The sequence below is a fragment of the Pleurodeles waltl genome, chromosome 6, assembly GCF_031143425.1.
Source record: "Pleurodeles waltl isolate 20211129_DDA chromosome 6, aPleWal1.hap1.20221129, whole genome shotgun sequence".
Classification (NCBI taxonomy): Eukaryota; Metazoa; Chordata; class Amphibia; order Caudata; family Salamandridae; genus Pleurodeles; species Pleurodeles waltl.
Window position 1 is genome coordinate 996,971,735 of NC_090445.1, and position 19,503 is coordinate 996,991,237.

A 19,503-nucleotide genomic window follows, 5' to 3' on the forward strand; every position below is an offset into this window, starting at 1 on the left:
ACAGGTGATAGCGAGGTGTCCTCATGCCTGCCACATGTCAGATGGGTATATGAGAGAGTAAAGTTCCTTATTTTACCCAGAGATTCTTGTGGCATAGAAAAACGAACCTCGCTGAAGGGCATGTTCTCACGTGTGTTCGCATATTAAAATACTAAAACAAAAATAGAATAATGCAATCAAGAGTTGGGATTGTGAAAATACCAGGCTTCAATAAACAGCTTTATATACTTAAGAAGGAAAATATTTGACAAGTTATAGTTTAATACCGCGTGACTGTGTCGAGTTGAGAAGTTAAACACAGCGTTGTTTATTCCCTCAAACCTCCAGCCTCTCGTGCTTATGAAGAAGGCTGATTGGACATATCATCAAGTAAAGGGATCAAGGATTTGGTTCACTTTTTACATTTCATTTTTTGGTATATGTCAGACATCCATTTCTAATGCAATGAGGGAGTGTATTTACTTTTATTATTAAGTATTGTTTGTCAGAAAAGTGTTAGTGCGCCATTCAAACATCATTTACGCATTCCAGCACATTTCTATAAACTTGGAATTCAAATTTCTCAGAATATCAATATAAAAATACTGAAAGCTTTCCAATGACACCTATGAAGAGAAGAAGCTGGTTATTTTAGCCTATATAATTATCTGTTACTTTGAAACGTTTTCTCTAGCTGAACATAGGCTCATAAATTAAACGTACTCAATATAACTTGGGCTACTCGTATTTATTTCTGTTAATCTAGGTTATCGGTTCAACAATTTACATAGAATTCTCACAGCAATTATAACATTTTTTTTACTGGAACTAGCATTGCTCCCGAAGGATCTTTAACGTCTGTTGTCTGTCTTTAGTTCATCTAAAACCATCTAACAACGCAGCAGAGCAAACCACTGACTGCAAACTAGCGAGAAACAGTAAAGTTCGAAGAAACGCCTTCAAATGGAATAATCCGGCTCAAAGCTGCTTTGCGGTGTCCAAAGTAGGATATTCTGTAAGTGCCAGGGTCACTGGAGTTTGTAATGTGCCATTCAACTGTGGCATTGCTGTAACCTCCGCTTCCTTTAAGCCAATAAAATCTGGTGATGAAATAAAATAGTTAGAATAACCACGTCAACACTAACATATATACGTACAAATTAGTACATTTATATATCGCACAGCAACTATTTCAAGGGTTTTACTCATTTGTGGAATTCAAAAAACTCCTCAGGATCCCATTTATATAGCTATCAAAATTCCAGACTCCAGGTTTAAAGAGGAATATACATTTGTAAAACATTCCCTGTTTTTCATCTACATAGAAAATCCCCTTACCCTACACCTGTAATGACTTAGCCTACAATTTTGAAAATATAGGGTGTTTGGGGCACATTACAACCTGAGACACTCTCCTTGCTCCTTGTGACCCCCTCCAATGCGAAAGGACTCTTGGCACAAAACTTGAGGGGAAACATCTTCAGTGGCACTAATCTGGTACTGTATCCAACAGGCGCTTCATCGCAGTTGGCCTGAAATTTTGACTTTGATCTGGTCCAGCAAGAGTAGATAACCACGGTAGGTGCTTTTTTGCTTTTAGGTGATATATTGAAGTTTATTCTTTAAAAATTCATAGATCAGGATCTACTGATTGGATTTTTGTTTTTTAGGTTTTTTTTATTCAATAAATTAGGCTCTGAGAGGCATATTTACAAGCCCCTAGCGACATCTTGTGTTGCCCTAGAGTCATTTTCTTTTTCACGCTAAGGCTGCGTTAAGGAGGCCTTCCTCCCACGCCGTAATTCAGAGTGGTGCAATGCTTGCATTGCGCAACTTTGTAAATCCTTGCGCCACATTATACCCGTGCCAGGCATAATGCATCTAAGGGGGGGTGTTCCAAAGCAGGGAGGCCCAAAAAAATGTCACAGTCAAATTTACAACTTTTTCTATGTGCCATTTTTTCCATCATTTTTAACACCTGTTCAGGGCAGGCATTAAAATGACACACCCATTTTAATCAATGGGTCTCCCTGTGTTTTGCTGCACTAAAGTCAAAACTTTTGACGCTAGTGCAGCAAAGTGCCACAATAGGATCATAAATGTTGACTCTATTGTCCTAACGACCACCATGGTGCGCCATATCGTAAATACAGTGCAACCATGGTGTTGTTAGGTGGGGCAGGGACGGCGCAAGAAAAATGGCACATAGGGACAGATGTGCCACTTTCTTGTAAATATGCCCCTATGTGTGTTTAACCAGGTGTGGGATACTTTTTGCATGGTATTTTCATTGTATTACTGTTTGAAGTGCTGCACAAATACGTTACACATTGCCTCTACGTTAAACCTGACTGCTCTGTGCTAAGCTACCAGGGGGTTGAGCACAGGTTAATTTGGGTTTTGCTTGTGCCTTACCCTGACTAGAATTGTGTTTGCTGCTTGACCAGGGCTCACACACCTCAGTCAACCAGTAACGCAATTCCTAGCATCTACTCAAAGATTATGTTAGGTAATTTTAAAAACGTGTTACTTCATAAGCGGAAAGTATGGGTCTGAACTGATCAAAGGTTTCCAAAGATTATAGGTCGGACTTTATTGATAAATCCTGTCTCTTCAGGATGCACTTTAAGGCTGAACATGGGAGAGTGTTACTTTGAAGATGTGAAGTTACTCGTATAATACAGAAATTTTATAATATTTGATCTGGCTTTGGCTCATCATCCACAGGAATACTGATTGATTTTCTCAGCCTCATGATTGAATCAATGATGAAGAAGCACCAAGTTAGAGTGGACATTTTGATAGGGAAATGTTATCTTTGAGTACGTTTATTATCTAAATACATTTGCCATGTTGTGACACAATGTATGTTGTCTTAAATTTTCACTTTTAAGAGTGGCTCTTGACATCCAATAGGGAGCACTCTTTTGCATGCAACGAGATAGGAATTCCAGTTATTTGTCTAAGGCTAAATCTGCCCTTGTACATTGAACAACATTTATAGGACACTAATCCCATCCTGCCGTTAGCGTTCTTTGGAAATCCTCTGAGCTGTGAAATCTGCACAAAAAGGAGTGACCACACTTTGGTCAGCTATAACGTCACTGTGGAACTATGTAGTTACTAATCATTAGTGATAAGCATTCATGATCCTTATATATTTCAAAATGAATACAAGAATATCATTTAATTTACAATAATCTTTATAATTCATTTTGGAGTTTTTTTTTAAATAGTGTGATGTGGAGGCTGCACCTCTGCTTTTTGGACAGCTTCTCATTAGAATGCTCCCCACCACATATGTATGCCACTTCTTGTTAACTGAAGTTTAATAAACCTATAAAAACCTACCTTTTCTTGATTGAATGTCTGACTAGTCTTGTATTAAAGTTAGCTCCAGGATTTCTTAGCACACTTGTATGCTTTATAAATGGAATACAAAAGAGCATTTAGCTTTACTACATCTGTTTCCATCTTAAACACTAACACTATGGGCCTGATTCACAAAGATAACTTACAGTTTTGAGTAATTTACATATTTTAATAAGTCTACTACTTTTCAGCTATTCAAAAATCCAAGAGTAATTTACTCTTTTGGAGTAAATTTACACTCAGATTTGATGAATACCCCAAAAGTAGTAAACATATTCAAAAGTGTAAATTACTCAAACGTGTGTAGCCCCAGTCCTTTCAGTTTGGTGTAGACATGTAAATTACACCTTTTGAGTAAATTTACACTCTGATTTTGTGAAAAGCCAAAAGTAGTAGACATACTCAAAGTATAGATAATTCAAAAGTGTAGGTCACCTTTATTAATCAGGCCCAACAAGTGTTTGTTCTGGGCTGTCTGTAAGATAGTTTGATAGCTGTTGCATCTTGGGTTGAAGACTGGGAAGGAAATCAAGATATCTTCTGACAGTGTTGAAATAATGGTACTTCTAGAGGGAAGGTGCTGATGTAGCCATTGTGCAGGTAGTATTTTCTCTATAACACTTCCTATCATCTCAGCACTCTGCCAGCTGCAATTGTTGCGGTGCAGACCAAGAGTGATTTTGTTCTAGGCTGCTTCCTTTCCTATTCTAGTGTTTTCTGCTATGCTAGCACTAGTATGCTCTATTTGCCTCTATCAGCATCCCACAAGGTAACAGTAAAAGGAATTTAATTGAATTTTTGGGCCACTGCAGTAGAGACGCACTGATTCACTCCAGACACTTCAATGCCTACGTTCCTGGATTTTCGTGACAGGAAAAACCTGGTGATCTCTCTTCACTTAACATGCAAAGGGCTCCTTCTTAGAAATTGGGTTTCTGGTTGGCAGAGGCATGCACCCTGTTCAAGCAGGAACTACAATCCTAGCCAGGGTAAGTCAGTTGCACACCATAAATTAACCTAGCATAGAGCAGACAGATGTAACTTAGGAGGAAATGTGTACATTTTTTGTGCAACACTTGAAACAGTAACAAAGACACTTGAAACAGTAAAAAAGTAAAAACACCACAAAAAGACTCCACACCAAATTAGAACAATAGATTATATATTTGTATGAGAAAACCAAGACCAACATTACAAAAATCCAATAAGTAGAAGTGGAGATATGAATTTTTAAAGACTATCTGCAATTACAGTGCTTAGAAGCTTAAAGCGCCAACCAGGGCTATTTGGTCACGCAAGACTGGGGTAAATCCAAATGTTCAGGCCGATCTGGATTGAGCCTGAGCCAGCTACAGGGACAGAGGGGTTGATGTGAACGCGTTGTAATGGATCCGATCCGTGCACTCGGGAATGCATCATGTTTGAGCCATGCAGTCTTTGATGTGATGTCCTAAAGGTGTGCAATCAAACCCTTTGCGATGAAGGCAATCTGTTGTTGTCGGGCCGCTCAGCCAGTGATGCATCGGGACTGAGGGCGGTGCACTGGTTCTGAGCCAGGCAGTTGGTGCTGCAATATCTTTGTCCTCAGGGGCAGCGGCAGCAAGGAGGGATGCAGCAATTCCCATCAGCACAGTATTGTCAGGCATGTGGGTTCTGTGCACCATCTCTCTGTCACCCAGGGGCACTAGGGTAACCTCTACACTGTCCCCCAAACTGTCTGGGACAATCTCCTCCAGAAACGCTACACTATCCAACCCCAGTGACTACCCACCAGTGGGGGACTGTGCCCTCTTTGTACACTTGGCATTCGCTTTGTAGTGTCCTTCTTCTTGACACTCATAGCACTTACGGAGTGCCTTCCCTAAAGACTTACTGAAAGGGAACCATTTATTTTTCTTCTCAGTAGAAGTATGGGAGCACTGACCCACAGAACTAATTTGTGGACCTTCAGAGAACTCCTTGGTTTTACTTTTGTCCCACCCTCCTTCTCCTGGTGAGGACCCTTCCCACCCTGGTGGTGATTCCCCCAGATACCTTCTGGTGCACCTTGGTGCTGACCCAATGATCCACCTCGGTAGCAAGCTCCCTGGGGTCAAAGAGCTTACTGTCAACAAGGTGTTGGTGCAGAGCTGGAAAAGGAAGACTGAACATGTGTTTCTGGGGTCAGACCAAACTTTCTGATTAGGGCATTCTTCGTGGGGGATGCCTCATCCTGCCTTCCCTTCTAGGGATAGTAGAGTGTCTCTCTCCTCAGGAGGGCCAACCCCGATGGAGCACGGGCTGGCTACCGAGACTCACCTTGTCCAGCTGAAGAAGTACTTCATATGGAGGGTTGTGTCAACACTGAAGATCCATTAGGAGGTGAGGGGCCAATGCAAAGATGTTATGTCAGTTCTGATCCACACAGTCGGAGATGATTCCTCGTCAAGCTGCACAGTTGTTGATGCAATGTCCTTGAGGTGCTGTGTCAAACTTTTTGCAATGAAGGTGATGCATTGTCATAGAGCTACGCAGCAGGTGATACATTGAGGCTCAAGTTATTTTACATTTTTTGTTTTCTGGGTCTCTATTTAATGAATTAGGTCTTAGGCTGTTAATATTTGAATGTGAAACCCTGAGGCACCAGTTGACCCCCTTTCATGCTTGATAAGACGAAACAAGCAAACATATAGCCTAAGGTATTTTAGATGATTTCCATCAGGTGGAACCTTGGATAAGGTGTAAGACTCCTCCTTAAATGAAGAGATTTCATGTGATTAGAATTTGGTGTCACAGCACCTGTGTATGTAGATAAGAGAGATCCACAACATTCCTGCTCGCCTTTCAGGTGTCGGCTTGTCAGATGTGTTAGGTCTGCTTGCCAAAAGCAGTGTGTCCTGTGAGGAAAAGGAGAGTGTTGGAGGTACCGAGGTCCAATGGGGGGTCCTGCCAATTGGATCCTGTAGCAAAGGGTGAGGAAGCAGCTGCTGCACTGATTGGGTCATTTCCCATGTGTAGGAAAATTCGGTGACTCCCATATGCCAGAGGAGGGCTGCCGTAAAGTAAGCCATTGTCCATGTGCAGGTTGTAAGGGACTCCGTATGGCAGAAGGGGCTAGCATGAAGAGTGCTGCCATGCCAATCAGGCCATAGCAGTCCCCCCCCCCACCTGTGGGCAGGACCCCACGAGACCTACCAAGCATTGGATGAGCAAAGTGGATCAGAATGTGATAAGAATATTAGAAGTCAAGGCTGGTAGGAGAGATTTTGTTTAAATTGATAGGAGTGTCTACATATGGGACTTCTCCTCCTCAATGAATGAGTTCGCTTCCTGATCCCTCTGTCAAATCAAGAAGTGTTGGGAAGATTGTAATTCTTTTAATGCATATGTCTAAAATATTGACTTTCCTAGCTATCATCTTTGCTCTAGCTACTGTTAGGTGTGGATCACAACAGTATATTTCTCTATTGTATTGTACTGTATTGTAGCATTTGTACCATTCTTCCAATTCCTAATTTAGATGGCCTTACAGATACATTTATGAAGTATTCATGACACAGGCATTGTCATCTGTTAGAAATGGGGTCTTTGGTTGGCAGTCAGGTTAAACCCTGTCCAAGCAAGGACTCTCACTCTAGTCAGGGCAAAGGAGAAACACACCTGGTTAACCCCCACTCACCCCCTTGATAACTTAGCATGAGCAGGAAGGCTTATCCCAGAAGCAATGTGTAAAGTATTTGTACCAACACACACAGTAATACAGTGAAAACACTACATAATGGACACCACACCAGTTTATAAAAATAGGCAATATTCTAAATCAATCAAGACCAAACCAACAAAAATCCAACATACACTAGTCAAGATTTGAATTTTCAAAATAATAAGAGTTTTACTCCGTAGAACACAATGGAAAAGTTGATTTTACACAAAGTACCTGGTTTGTGTAAAAAATAAAGCAGCATGGGCGAGCGTGTATCGGAAGAGTCAGCGATGCGTTGATTCCTTACTCACAAGGGAGGCCGTGCGTAATTTATTCTTCAGTTGGGTAGGCGATGCATCATTTTTCTCCCTCCCTAGAGAGCGATGCGTCGATTTCCAGACAGGGCACCTCGGATACACACAGGTTCCAGATGACTTTGCTGCCCAGGGATGATGCTTGAGAAATACGGTTGCACAGTGTTAGAAAACTGCGCTGCATAAGGGTTTGTATCATTATCGGCAGCCGCAAGAGGGTGTTGTGCATCATTTCTCCAGCTGGGATGCATCAATCTCCCAGCTGTGATGCAGGTGGAGCGTCGATTTCAGCCACAAAGCCAGTGGCACGTCATTTATCAGCCACGTTGCAGATGGTGCGTCAAGAATTTCCCCACACGGCGTTCTATGCGTGGATTTCTGTTCTTGTTATGCTACCTTCACCTTTCAAGGGCCCAGGGACTGGCTAGGGCACCACTTTGCAGGGCAGGAGTCTCAGCAGAGAGTCCAGGTGCTGGCAGAGGAAGTCCTTGATGGCCCTGAGACTTCAAAACAGGAGACAAGCTCAGTTCAAGCCCTTGGAGATTCTTCTCAAGCAGGAATGCACAACAAAGTCCAGTCTGTGTCCCCTTTCACAGGCAGAAGCAGCAGCTGCAGGATAGCCCAACAAAGCACAGTCACAGGCAGGGGCAGCACTTCTCCTCAGCTCTTCAGCTCTTCTCCTTTGGAGAGGTTCCTCTTGAATCCAAAAGTGATCTTGAAGAAATCTAAAGGTCTGGGGTTTTGGGTCCACTACTTATACCCGTTTCTGCCTTTAAAGTAGGCAAACTTCAAAAGAAAGTCTCTGTTGTTCACAGGATCCTGCCTTGCCCAGGCCAGGCCCCGGACACAGACCAGGGGGTGGAGAGTGCATTGTGAGAGGGCAGGTACAGCCCATTCAGGTGTAAGTGACCACTCCTCCTTCCTCTCTAGCTCAGACGGCTCATCAGGATATGCAGGCTACACTCCAATTACACATACATTTTACACAGGAGCATTTCCATTTTAGCACTGGTCACACACTCAAAACATAAGAAGCCTAGGCAAAAAAGACAGGGGAGACTACGTCAAGGATGCAGGTCTAACATGTGTCCCCCGGATGAAAGTGGGGAGAACAACACTACCTCATGGGAGTATTCATCACTAAGGTGGAAGAATCTGGACAGACCATTAGCATTGGCGTGTTCTGTGCCAGGGCGTTGTTCCACCATAAAGTCCATTCCCTGTAGGGAGATGGACCACCTCAAAAGTTTTGGATTCTCACCCCTCATCTGCATTAACCATCTGAAGGGCCTGTGGTTGGTCTGAACCCAGAAGTGAGTCCCAAACAAGTAGGGTCTTAACTTCTTCAGCGCCCAGCCTGCAGCAAAAGTCTCATGCTCGATTGCACTCCACCTATGTTCCTGGGGAAGTAACCTCCTACTGATGAACGCTACAGGTTGGTCTAGACCCTCTTTGTTTAGCTGTGACAACACTGCTCCAACACCATGCTCTGAAGCATCAGTCAGCACAACAAACTGCTTGAAAACGTCAGGTGCCTTCAGCACAGGTGCCATGCACATGGCTGCCTTCAGGCATCAAAAGATGTCCATCAAGACTCAGTCCAGATCACCTTCTTTGTTTGCTTTTTAGAGGTTAACTCTATTAAGGGAGCAACAATGGTGCCATACCCCATAGAAAACCTCCTATAGTAACCTGTGAGGGCGAAAAAGGCTCTCGTCTCAGTCTGGGACTTGGGGGCCTACCAAGCCAGAATAGTGTGAATCGTGGGTTGTAGGGGTGCCACCTGGCCACTCCCTACCTGGTGTCCTAAGTACACTGCAGAACCCTTCCCTATTTTGCACTTGCTAGCCTTAATAGTGAGGTCTGCCTGTTGCAGTGTCTCTAACACTTTACAGAGGCGCTGCAAATGTTCCTCCCAAGTAGAGGTGAACACAGCAATGTCATCCAGGTGGGAGGCATTGAAATCATCCAGTCCAGATAGCACCTAGCTAACCAACCTCTGAAAGGTGGCAGGGGCATTCTTCATCTCAAAGGGCATCACCCTAAATTGGTAGTGCCCATCTGGGTTGGAGAATGCACACCTCTCCTTTGCTCCCTCAGTCAGGGCAGCCTGCCAATGTCCAGACTTGCTGTGATATTTGGCAGCTCCTAACTGGTCAATGATCTCATCAGCTGGGGGGATAGGGTGCACGTCAGTCCTAGTGGCCACATTGAGTCCCCGGTAATCCACACAGAACCTGAGTTCTGGAGTGGTACCAGGGGCAGCAGCTTTTGGGGCAAGACCACAGGGCTGGCCCAAGGGGTAGTGGAGAACTCAATAACCACAAAGAGCTAACATTTTGGATACCTCATTCTTAATGTTGGCTCTGACCTTGTCAGTCACTCTGTATACCTTATATTTAACAGGAGGACTGCCCCCAGTGTCCACATCATGAGTACACAAGTGACCCCTGGGATCAAGGAGAATAGAGGGGTCAACTGCCTCAATACTTGGTGACAGTCCCTCTGTAGCTCTGGGGTCAGGGAAAGGGAGAGGTTCACACCCTCCACTAAACCATCTTTCTCTCTGTCAGACAGGAGGTCAAGAAGAGGCTCACTCTCTTCCTCCACCCCATCATCTGTTGCCAGGAGCATTGTTACCTCTGTCCTCTCAAAATGAGGCTTGAGGCGATTGACATGTAGGACCCAGAAAGGGTTCCTGGGAGTCCGCAAGTTCACCAGATAGGTGACATCAGTCTTGCGCTCCACTATCTCAAATGGCCCAGTCTACTTATCTTGGAGAGCCCTAGGCTCTACTGGGGCCATTAACCCAAACTTTTTGGCCAGGCTGGTACTCAACCAGGGTGGCATTCTGGTCATCCCATTTCTTCATATCTTTTTGGTGGGCTTCTAGGTTCTCTTGGGCGAGCTTCCTGAAGTGAGCTGTCTGGTTCCTAAAATCCAGCATGTAACTTAACACATCCTGGGGGGTGCTTACTGGAGGCTTTATCTAAGCCTTCCCTAACCAAACTCAAATGTCCCCTGACAGGGTGGCCATACAGTAACTCAAAGGGGCTAAATCGAAGATCCTTATGAGGCACCTTCCTGTAGACGAACAGAAGGCATGGCAAGAGAACGTCCCACTTACACCTCAAGAGCTCTGACAGGCCCATGATCATGCCCTTCAAGGTGCGGTTGAATCCCTCAACCAGACCGTTACTTTGGGGGGTGGTAAGGAGTGGTGAACTTATATCTCACCCCACAATCCTTCCACAGATACTTCATATAGATTGATATGAAGTTGGTACCCCTATCGGATACCACCTCCTTGGGGAACCCCAATGCAGGTAAAAACCCCTATAAAAAGCACGTCCTACCACAGGGGAGGTGATTGACCTCAGAGGAATGACTTCTGGGTACCGGGTGGCTTGGTCCACCAAGACCAGGATGAACCTGTTGCCCATGGCTATCTTGGGATCCAGAGGCCCCACAATGTCAATACTAACCCTTTCAAATGGGGTGCTGACAACAGAAAAAGGTTGGAGGGGAGCCTTCATTTCCCCCACTCTTGCCACTTGCCTGAAAGTTTGGCAAGGCCTACAGTGTGCATCCGAGTGCCTGCACATTTGGGGCCAGTAAAAGTGGGTGACAGGCAGCTCAAAGGTCTTGTCCTGCCCCAAATGACCAGCTAAAGGTACATCATCAGCCAGACCCAGTAGGAAGGCTCTGAAGTACTGGGGTACCACCAGCACAAGGGCTGACCCAGGCTCAGCAACCTTAGGCTCACTATCCAGGAGGACATTCTCCCAGTAGATCAGGTGTGAACCAGAATCCTTGCCAGATGCCTGGTCTGCAGCCTGCTGCCACAAACCCTCCAGATTAGAGCATGTCTTCTGTACCTCACAGAATGCCTCCCTGGTGAGTCCCCCTTCCTGCTGCCACTGCGTCAGCTCAGGGACATCCCCCGGTTCAGCCACTTGTTGCCCTGTAGGCTCCAGGGCTTCCCCCTCAGGTTCAACCTCCTCCTGGACTGTGGGAACTTTTGGAGTTGGTTTCCCATGCCCCTTACCCTTCTTCCTTCTGGCAGACACCTGGGCCACTCTTTCAGGCTCTAGGGTCTCCTGATCACCCTGATGGCCTGCCATCGAACAGGTGGACACACACACCGACCCATCCAGGCAGACCCAACATCTCCAAGTGAGACCTGCGTTACACCTCCTTCCAAGGGGAATCCTCCAGGTCATAGCCAAGCAGAGAATCTACAGACATCGTTGAACTTGCAGCTACTCTCAAGGCACGTGAGACCATCACCCATTCAAAGAGAACCTGTGCTACTCTGCACATGCGATCTGAGTTGTCTACTCTAACTACTTGGTGATGTACATGGGGATCTAGCTGCTCTTCAGACACCTGGTAACTTGTCACAGTAGTCACACTGGTTCCTGTGCCTCTCAGAGCCTCCACCCTTTGTTCATTAATGGTCACCCACTGCCTGTACTTCTTAGTGTCCTATGGCACAAAGGTTCTCTGGGCCATCTCACAGTTCCTAGTTAGACAAGGGTCATCTCAGCTGGCTCCCACCCACCTAGAACCAACTGCTCCGCAAACGTTACACTGGCCAAACCCTGTGACTGAGCACCAGTGGGTGCCTGTGTCCACTTGGGACATTTGGGGTCCTCCCTCACATGACCCACCCAGCCATATGCATAACATTTGCGGGAACCCCCCTCTGCAGGTTTCCCTTTGGAAAACCAAGGCTTCTTTTCAACTGGGAGGTGGGAGTTCTTACCCTGGGAACTAGGTTGGGGCCATTTTGAGAACTCCCTCTCTTTACCCTTGCCCCCCTTATTCTTCTGAGAGGGAGCCTGCCCACCATTGGTGTGGTCTCCCCAATACTTCTTCTGGACGCTGGAGCTCTCCCAATGGTTCTCTTCCTGTGCAAGCATCCTGGGGTCAGTCAGATAGCTGTTAGTCAGGTGCTGGCACAGCACTATACAAATGCTCCCAAGCAATCAAATTGAACAGCCCCTCAAATGTTGTAACCTTACTGCCCTTCACCCAACCATTCAGTGACCTGCAAAAAGAGTCAACACATTCTAACCTTGTTTGGAATTCCTTCTTTTTGTAGGGCCTAAACGTGTCCTTATACTGCTCAGGGGTGAGACCATACCTTGTGAGTAGGGAGTCTTTCATGATAGAGTAAGTGAGTCCCTGAGGATCCCCTAAGGATGTCAGAGTATACCTCCCATTTACCTCAAAGTGCTTCCTCAGGCCTTCCCCCCAATGTGTTTCAGGGACCAGATTCGTGTGGAGAGCAGACTCCTACCCCTTAAACCACAGATACATGTCATCCTCCCTCTTGTAATCCTTAACTAGGTCCTTTGGGATGTGTACCCTCCTGTCAGGCTGCACTGATGTACTGCTGCCACAATCTCTACTAGACTGGCTCCTCTGATCTTATTCCCTCAAACTAAGTTCAGGGGAGGAGCCAAGAGCATCTTCTTCTCTTCTACGGCCATCTTTCTCTACTCTATTTCCCTCTTCATTTTCATCCTAAGCTTTTCCAACTGGTGAACCCTCTCTGCCTGCCTGTCCTGTGACTCTTCAGGAGTCAGACCCTTGGATGACACACTGCTATCTGGCCTGGAGAACCTCCCCCCAGGCATAACAGATACATCCATTACACCACTGTGAATACTCTGCACCTCCCCATCCTCATCCTCCCCTTCTGTGTTCCCCCAGTCTCCTTGGCAGTCACCCAGGCCCTAAGTGCCTTTTGCAGCTTCTCCTTCCTGGTGGAACTCTTAATGGGACAGGCAAGATCCTTACAGAACTGTTTCAATTGAGCAACTGTGTAGCTTTCCAGTTTCACTAACTCAAAACAGCTCCAGCTGGTGCATCTCCAGATTAAGACATGATGGCAAATCAAAAGTGCAAAGTTCCAAGGCAGAAAAAAGAGTTCCCAATGAGAAGTTCAAGTAAAAAGATTACCAAAAATATGGAAGCAGGAAAAAAGTCCAAAAAGAGAAAAAGCAAAAACAAGTAGTATGTGGTCTGCACTGAAAACAGTAGTGTAAACTTAATCACTGTATGCCAAGTACAAATACAAGTCCAACCCTCACCGCTGATCACCAAGTTAGAAATGGGGTTTTTGGTTGGCAGTCAGGTTACCCCCCTGTCCCAGCAAGGTCCCTCACTCTAGTCAGGGCAAAGGAGAAACATATCTGGTTAACCCCCACTCACCTCCATGGTAGGTTGGCACAAGCAGGAAGGCTTATTCCAGAAACAATGTGTATAAAGTATTTTAACCAACACACACAGTAATACAGTGAAAACACTACAATATGGACACCACACCAGTTTAGAAAAATAGGCAATATTTATCTAAATCAAACAAGACCAAAACAACAAAAATTCAACATACACAAGTCAAGATATGAATTTTCAAAAGAGTAATAGTCTTACTCCTTAAAAAACAAATGAAAGGTTGATTTTACACAAAGTACCTGGTTTGTGTCCAAAATAAAGCCAGATGGGCAAGCGTGTATCGGAAAAGTCAGTGATGTGTCAATTCCTTACTCACAAGTGAGGCCGTGCATTGTTTCTTCTCCAGTTGGGTAGGCGATGCATCGTTTTTCTCCCTCGCAAGAGAGTGATGTGTCAATTTCTAGACAGGGCACCTCGGATCAGCGCAGCTTTACGATGACCTCAACATCATCTCCGACGCCGATGACACTCAGCTGATCTTCTCACTCACCAAGGACCCCGCCACCGCCAAAACTATCCTCCACGACAGAATAAAGGTCATCGCCAACTGGATGGAGAGCAGCCGCCTGAAACTGAAGTCAGACAAGATGGAGATCCTCATCCTCCGCTCCAACCCCACCGCTGCGATGACTTCTTGTGGCCGGCCACCCTAGGAACCGCACCAAAGCCCACCAACCACAAACACAACCTAGGTTTCATCCTGGACTCATCGCTCCCCATGACCCAGCAAGTCAACACCGTCTCATCTTCCTGCTTCAACACCCTCCGATTGCTCCGCAAGATCTTCAGGTGGATCCCCACCAAAACCAGAAGAACGGTCACCCAGGCCCTCGTCAGCAGCAGACTGGACTACGGCAACACTCTCTACGCAGGAAACACGGCCAAGCTCCAGAAAAAACTGCAACGTATACATAATGCCTCTGCACGTCTCATCCTCGACATCCCACGCCGCAACCCCGTCTCAGCCCACCTGAGATATCTACATTGGCTCCACATCAACAAGAGGATCACCTTCAAGCTCCTCACCCACGCTCTCAAAGCACTACACAACACCAGCCCTGCTTACCTCAACAAGAGACTCACCTTCTACGCTCCCAACTACAGCTGGCGGCAGATTGTTCTCCCACCTCGCCGCCAAGACCTGGAACTCCCTCCCCATCCATCTACGACAGACCCAGGACCTGCTGACCTTCAGGAAATGCCTCAAGACATGGCTGTTCGAGCAGTAGCACCCCCGCGCCTTAATAACCTAGTGGGTAAGTAGCGAGCTCTACAAATGACTGATTGATTGATTGATTGATTGAGGCCCAGTGACGGTGCATGAGAAATCCAGTTGCACTGTGTTAGAAAACCGTGCTGCATGGGGTTTGCGTCATTATCAGCAGCAGCAAGCTGGTGTTTTGTGTCATTTCTCCAGCTGCAATGCGTTGAGCTCCCAGCAGCGATGCAGGTGGAGAGTCAATTTCAGCTGTGAAGCCAGTGGCGTGTCGTTTATCGTCCGTGATGCAGATGGTGCATCGAAAATATCCCCGCACAGCGTTCTGTGCGTGGATTTCAGTTCTTGTTCTGCCACCTTCACCTTTCAAGGGGCCCATGGACTAGATGGAGCACCACTTGGCAGGGCAAGAGTCTCAGCAGAGAGTCCGGGTGCTGGCAGAGGGAGTCTTTGATGCTTCTGAGACTTCAAAATAGGAGGCAAGCTCAATTCAAGCCTTTGGAGATTCTTCTCAAGCAAGAATGCACAACACAGTCCAGTCTTGGTCCCCTTTCAAAGGCAGAAGCAGCAACTGCAGGATAGCCCAATAAAGCACAGTCACAGGCAGAGGCAGCACTTCTTCTCAGCTCTTCTCATTGGCAGAGGTTCTTCTTGCATCCAAAAATGACCCTGAAGAAATCTAAAGTCTGGGGTTTTGGGTCCACTATTTATACCCCTTTCTGCCTTTGAAGTAGGCAAACTTCAAAAGAAAGTCTCTAATGTTCACAGGATCCTGCCTTGCCCAGGCCAGGCCCCAGACACAGACCAGGGTGTTGGAGACTGCATTGTGAGAGGGCAGGCACTGCCCATTCAGGTCTAAGTGATCACTCATCTCTCCACTCTAGCTCAGATGGCTCATCAGGCTATGCCGGCTACCCTCCAGCTCCCTTTGCCTCACTGTCTAGAGGGGATTCACAACAGCCCAAGTGTCAGTCTAACCCAGACAGGGAATCCACAAACAGGCAGAGTCACAGAAAATGCCTACTTTCTAAAAGTGGCATTTTCAAACTAACAATTTAAAAACCAACTTCAGTAACAGATGTATTTTAAATTGTGAGTCCAGAGACACCAAACTCCTCCATTTTTCTATCTGCTCTCAAATGGAATCTGCCCTTTAATAATATTTAATGGCAGCCCCCATGTTAACTTATGAGGAAGATAGGCCTTGCAACAGTGAAAAACAAATTTAGCAGTATTTTACTCTCAGGACATGTAAAACCACACAAGTACATGCCCTTCCTTTAACATACACTGCACCCAGTCCCTGGGGCTACCTGGGCCTTCCTTAGGGGTGCCTTACATGTTTAAAAAGGGAAGGTTTAGACCTGGCAAGTGGGTACATTTGCCAGGTCAAATAAATTGGCAGTGCAAGACTGCACACACAGACTCTGCAGTTCCAGATCTGAGACATGTTTGGAGGGCTACTCATGTGGGTGACACAACCAGTGCTGCAGGCCCACTAGCAGCATTTGAGTTACAGGCCCTGGGCCCCTCTACTGCACTGTGGTAGGTTACTAGTAAATCAAATATGCCAATCATGGAAAGCCAACTACACATACATTTTATACAGGAGCATTTGCACTTTAGCACAGGTCAGAGGTAGTAAAGTGCCCAGAGTATCAAAAACACCAGAAACAGAGTCCACCACACAGTCAAAACATGTGAAGCTAAGGCAAAACAAGACATGGGAGACCACGCCAAGGATGCCAGGTCTAACACATTTCAGAATGCTACATAATCTCTTTCAAATATTTATAAGACATGTATAAAACATGAGACTCTCTCAAGTGCAAACACATAAGAGGCAAAAAGGTACGGAGAGTAAGTTGGGCCACAGGCAGGCAAGAAGCAGGGGTGCTTTGTAAGAATGCCGCTGAGTACTCATGCATATTTGTTCCAGTCTGCTACTGTAATGCTACTGCTGTCTCAGTGGCATAACATTCGCCCCTGCAGCCCCAGCGGTGGTGGAGGGCGAGCTTCAGGTGGCCCCCTCAGTACAACACTGACTTGGTCAAAAAGGTGTTAGGTGGTGGCCTGGGGAGGGGGAGCCCCCTCCATGTATAGTGCAGGTGGTCCGCCACATGTTTTGTTCAGCCACTGCGCTGTGTTGCTGATAATATACTGGTCCGAAAAGAAGAGTATCAGTCTTCACTGGTCACTACAGGTTGCACAGTGCTTGCTGACTGTCGTAAATATGGCGCCCAGTATCAGCCGTGAAAAGCAGACATTCTGCTGAACTGCATTACCATGCTCCATCTTTAAAACAGTCGGCAAGCATTGTGCAGCCTGTAACTATCAGCACAAATGTTCAGTCAGCTGAATAATTTTTGTTCGAGAAGAAAATCATGATCTGAGCCAATGATGATGAACTACTGAAGTATCCCATGGTCGAGAAAAAAGGAATCAAATGTTTTTTCTGGAAGCCTGCCTTTCTAAATTTGGATTCAGCCGTAGTCTCGGTTTCCAGTGCTATTCTAACGATTTATCGGACTAGCCACTTGACTCAAATTAAACAAGTGGGATGATTTGTAATAAAGCTTCCTGTTTTTAAAGCTTTGCATTTCTGCACTTTTCATGTGCATTAAGTCAAAAAGGGATATTGCTAGAATACAATGCAGACACATGAAATGTGGTGCATGGACCAAATAAAGTAAAACATTAAGTAGCATCGTATTGATTACAGTTAAAAAGAAAGCAATGCAAACCCGTTTTATTTTAAGATTTGTCTAAGGGAGCGGAAAAAATCTGCTCACTCGGAACATTGGCTTCTTTGATGCCTTCCTGTAATTGAAAATGATGTCCAGGCAAGCAGAGTAGCCAGAAATACTCCTTGCAGTATATTAATTATCCTGGACTTCCTGTGCTTGTCCTCAAATCATTTTACTATTAAAGAATGATGCTGAGCATTAGTAAACTGTGCTATTTCTCCCAAATACAGGTATAATGTAGGAGAGGTGTGTGAATATTTGTACCAATATTGTGAAAATCATACGAGTAAAATGTGGAATTGCAACGGAATTTACATTATTTTACTGAAAGCACGAGCCCATTAGTAGAAACGGACGAAAAAAGGTATGTTGGGAAGTAACTGTGTTTTAATAGTTTACTTCTGTATCTACCACAATCCTGCAGATATATTACATCTGCAGAGAGAACTCAATGGAGGGAGGCCTTGAATCTGCAAAGCTGCAGTTTTGCATAAGCATCCGACAAGGCAACACGCTAGGGGTACAGGAAGGATTCTCGATTTACATCTCCAGGACTATGGGCTGGTGTTCTTGTGCTCGTGGCTACTCTGGTGATTGGATACTCTGCGCTCAGTCAAGGCTGTTACGCTGAGAATAAGAGTTCAGAGGAAAGAGTAGAGAGATACTGGGGGTAAGAGATGCCAATTGGTTCAAGGGGAGGGTGTCGGGCATTTGATCTCTCTTCTTACACCTGCCACGCAGAAACACTGTCATTTTCTAGTTGTGGTAGGTGCAGTTAAGGGTATATTCATTCTTAACCAAGATGGTTATCTTCCCAGTTGAAGATGTCTGAGCTTCCTTGTCCAAGACATTGTTTGACTATTTTCCAGTGAAGACATTGCTTGTTCTATTTGTATATAAGAGAGCTTGGATCTGAGATACATGTGCTTTTGATTCCCCTGTTTTTGTCACATTCATTCATTAGATACTTTTCTCCTTGATTTTGCTTTTTTTTCTGAAGCTGTTTTTTGCTGTTAAATTCTTTAGACTGGAAGATTATGCTAGACTCTTTCTCTACTCTATCTCAGGGTTGTTTTGCTGTCTTCCTTCCCAACATTTGTGAAGGTCTTCATCTTCAATAAAGTTCTATCCCTATTGCTAGTTGCCTCTGTCTTTTGTGACTTTTTCCACCTAACTGGTATGGTCTTAGAAAGATGTGTGGCGGCTTTCATGTGGATTTTTAGTGCAGGGTGGCACCACGGCTACTAAGAGGAGCCACCCTTTCTTACGGCACTCACAACGGAAACAAGAGAAACCTCCACTCCACTCGGTGTGTGAGATGAACATAATAATAACATTAATATAACAGCCAGGAATAGATGACGAGGGGGATTGGGAGACTAATACATTAAACACATTTGAATACAAAAGTCCCATAACTATGACGTGACTTTGTAAGAGGTTTGAGTTAAAAGTTGTGGGCTGTTGAGTGGTGATGGGTAGTGGCTGATGGCACCTTGCGTGTGCAGGCTGGAAACCTTAGTGGCATTCGTCACTATAGCAAGATCAGCACTCAAGGCAGTGTGCTGCTGCAGCATTGTGCTTTCATCAACTTCTCTACAGTTTTTGATACTGATGTAGTCTAAAGTTTAGTAGAGTCCCTCGCCTCACAAAAGCCATCAAAATGGGACAGTTGATGTCTTATGTTAATCAAAGTACTAACGATTAAAAGTACAGGCTGCACAGACACACAATTTTTATGTGCATTTGTTTGCATTGTAGAGTTCGACTTAAGTGGTGTTTGAACTAGATTACATGGTAGAAGGATTACATCAGTGTTATAATGTATTTTAGACTCTAGAATAACAGTACATGTTGAAATTATAATGAATTTCTAATGATTAATTCATTAAAAATGCGTGCAAAAAAGAGGGCATTGTACTTCTCTGCCACATTTAATGAAATGCA

The 19,503-nt window shown here is 45.2% G+C and overlaps 1 protein-coding gene across 1 annotated transcript in view; it reads right to left on the minus strand.

Moving 5' to 3' along the window:
* Window positions 1-538: 538 nt before the first annotated feature.
* The window catches only part of ASAH2 (N-acylsphingosine amidohydrolase 2), a 302,407-nt gene continuing 283,442 nt past the window's right edge, over window positions 539-19,503 (minus strand). Inside the window, exon 22 of the mRNA XM_069242459.1 lies at window positions 539-1,079. Coding sequence (XP_069098560.1) covers window positions 905-1,079 — 175 coding nt within the window. The 3' untranslated portion in view covers window positions 539-904. The remainder of the gene's footprint in view (window positions 1,080-19,503) is intronic.